Genomic DNA, 1,938 nt, shown 5'->3' with positions numbered 1-1,938 from the left:
CTTTACTTAATAGATTTTAAGCGGGTCGCACGTGTTATCAAGCTCGTGTGGACTGAGAACCACAATATAGCTTCAATGTTTCGATTTCTTAACAAAAGACTATACACGTAATCTTAATGCGATCTGATACCTAATACGAGTTTGTTTACGTCAACGGTAAAAACGGTCTTGCGTTTAGATATTATCACATACCTTTTATGATTACTGTGACTTATTTTTCATATTTAGAGCGCTTTCCAGATAGTTCTCTATTTATTATGTGATAAAATGTGTAAATGCCTCATGCTTAACTTAATGTGCTAGGATAACATATAAAAATATAATTATAAATAAGGTCTTACGTTTCTAAGGGAAGAAATGAAAATAATGTTTTATTTGTGACTGTTTATTTATATTCTTATTGTACTTGATCTCAACTGAACCGAAAAGTAAAAACTGAGAATAAAAAATTTAAAATTTTTGAATTTCTAATGTTAATACTTCTCACTTTTGTGATGGTGTTCACAGCACTCTCGCGAAGTATGGAGCTGGTACGCCGTAAGGAGAGATACGCGCTACAGGGGCAGAGTAGACGACGGGTGAAGAGGCGTATGTCGACACAAGGGGGGAAGCGTAGGAAGAGACAACTGGAGTAGCGATAAACTGGGCTGAACGTTTGTGGATGGAGTGAGCCTCGGCCTCAGCCTGTGCTTTAGCTTCTAAGTGGGCAGCGCGGGCAGCGGCTACCTCTGGTGTTTCTTCGGGGGCAACTGGAAGAGCAGCAGGAACAACAGGCGCGGCAACGGCTGGAGCAACAGCAACTGGTGCAATTGCAGCAGATCTAAAGACTGATGGTCCCACAGCGGCTATAGCTGAAGGTGCGTATACGGACGCGAATGGAGCACTGTATGCAATAGGGGCAGCGGCCACGGTGTTTAACCATGGAGCGGAGGCGACAGTGTTTATAACAGCTGGTGAAGTCTTAATGTCTACTCTTGACTGGCTTGATACGGCAGCTGGGGCAGCAATGGCGGCGGGAACGGAGTATGCTACTGGAGCAACGGGGGCAGAGTATGCTACTTGAGCAGCGGGAGCAGCGTAAGCTAATTGACCCAGAGGAGCAGAGTAGGCTACTGGGGCAGCGTACGCAGCAGGGGCGGCTACAACAGCAGCTGGTTCAGCGATGGCAGCGCGGGCTACAGGGGTGATAGTCTCGGATACAATAGCTGGAGTCGACTTGATGTCCACACGGGATTGATGGGAAACAGCTGATGGAGCAACAGCCACTGCTGGGGCAGAGTAGCTGAGCACTCCTGGTCCGTAGACCAGGCCAGAAGGAGAGGCGGCTGAGAGCGCCATCACGGAAAGCAACACCACCAGCGAGTTCATCGTGGTCTGTGTTAGTTCAGGATTGAGGTACAAAGATAAACTGATGCTTTCTTCCACCGGTCGGACGTATTTATACTGTGGTCTAGATCAAGTTCCAAATGAATTAAAAGTCAAGTTCAACACGTCGGTTACTCATCAGATGAAAGTTAATCTTTGCATGCAAGTGAGGGGCGGGTAAACTAGATTCCGGACTTAATATAGCCTGTTATATTTTGATACCGGCTTGGCTATAATAAATCTTTAATGGCAAGTGCAATACAAGTTTTTGTATAAACCAATTTATAATAGTAATTAGCAGGGAACTGAAGAGTATTTTTATAGAATGTACGGTGGCCATCATTCTATATTTTACTGTACTATAATAATAATATATAATTATAATCTAATATAACATTATTAATAAATATAAACTCAAAATAAATTAAATATTGCCACCTATTATCTTACGAACCGTCTATTTGGTAGTCAAAAGCTTTTAGCAGTGGACATTACGAGACGAATATTATGTATCTAATTTAAAGATTAGTTGATGTTCGTAGGTCCCTCTATTTTTGCTCAATACGTTGAACG

At 42.8% G+C, this 1,938-nt stretch overlaps 1 protein-coding gene across 1 annotated transcript; it reads right to left on the bottom strand.

The window, feature by feature from the left end:
• Window positions 1–367: 367 nt before the first annotated feature.
• Window positions 368–1,425, bottom strand: LOC111001798 (cuticle protein 16.5-like). Its single transcript, XM_022271823.2, has one exon. The coding sequence runs from the start codon at window positions 1,366–1,368 to the stop codon at window positions 502–504; it is 867 nt and encodes a 288-aa protein (XP_022127515.1). The 5' UTR covers window positions 1,369–1,425; the 3' UTR covers window positions 368–501.
• Between the last annotated feature and the right edge of the window lie 513 nt (window positions 1,426–1,938).

This window comes from Pieris rapae, chromosome 4 (genome assembly GCF_905147795.1).
Source record: "Pieris rapae chromosome 4, ilPieRapa1.1, whole genome shotgun sequence".
Taxonomy (NCBI): Eukaryota; Metazoa; Arthropoda; class Insecta; order Lepidoptera; family Pieridae; genus Pieris; species Pieris rapae.
This window is presented reverse-complemented; position numbering and strand designations above follow the sequence as displayed.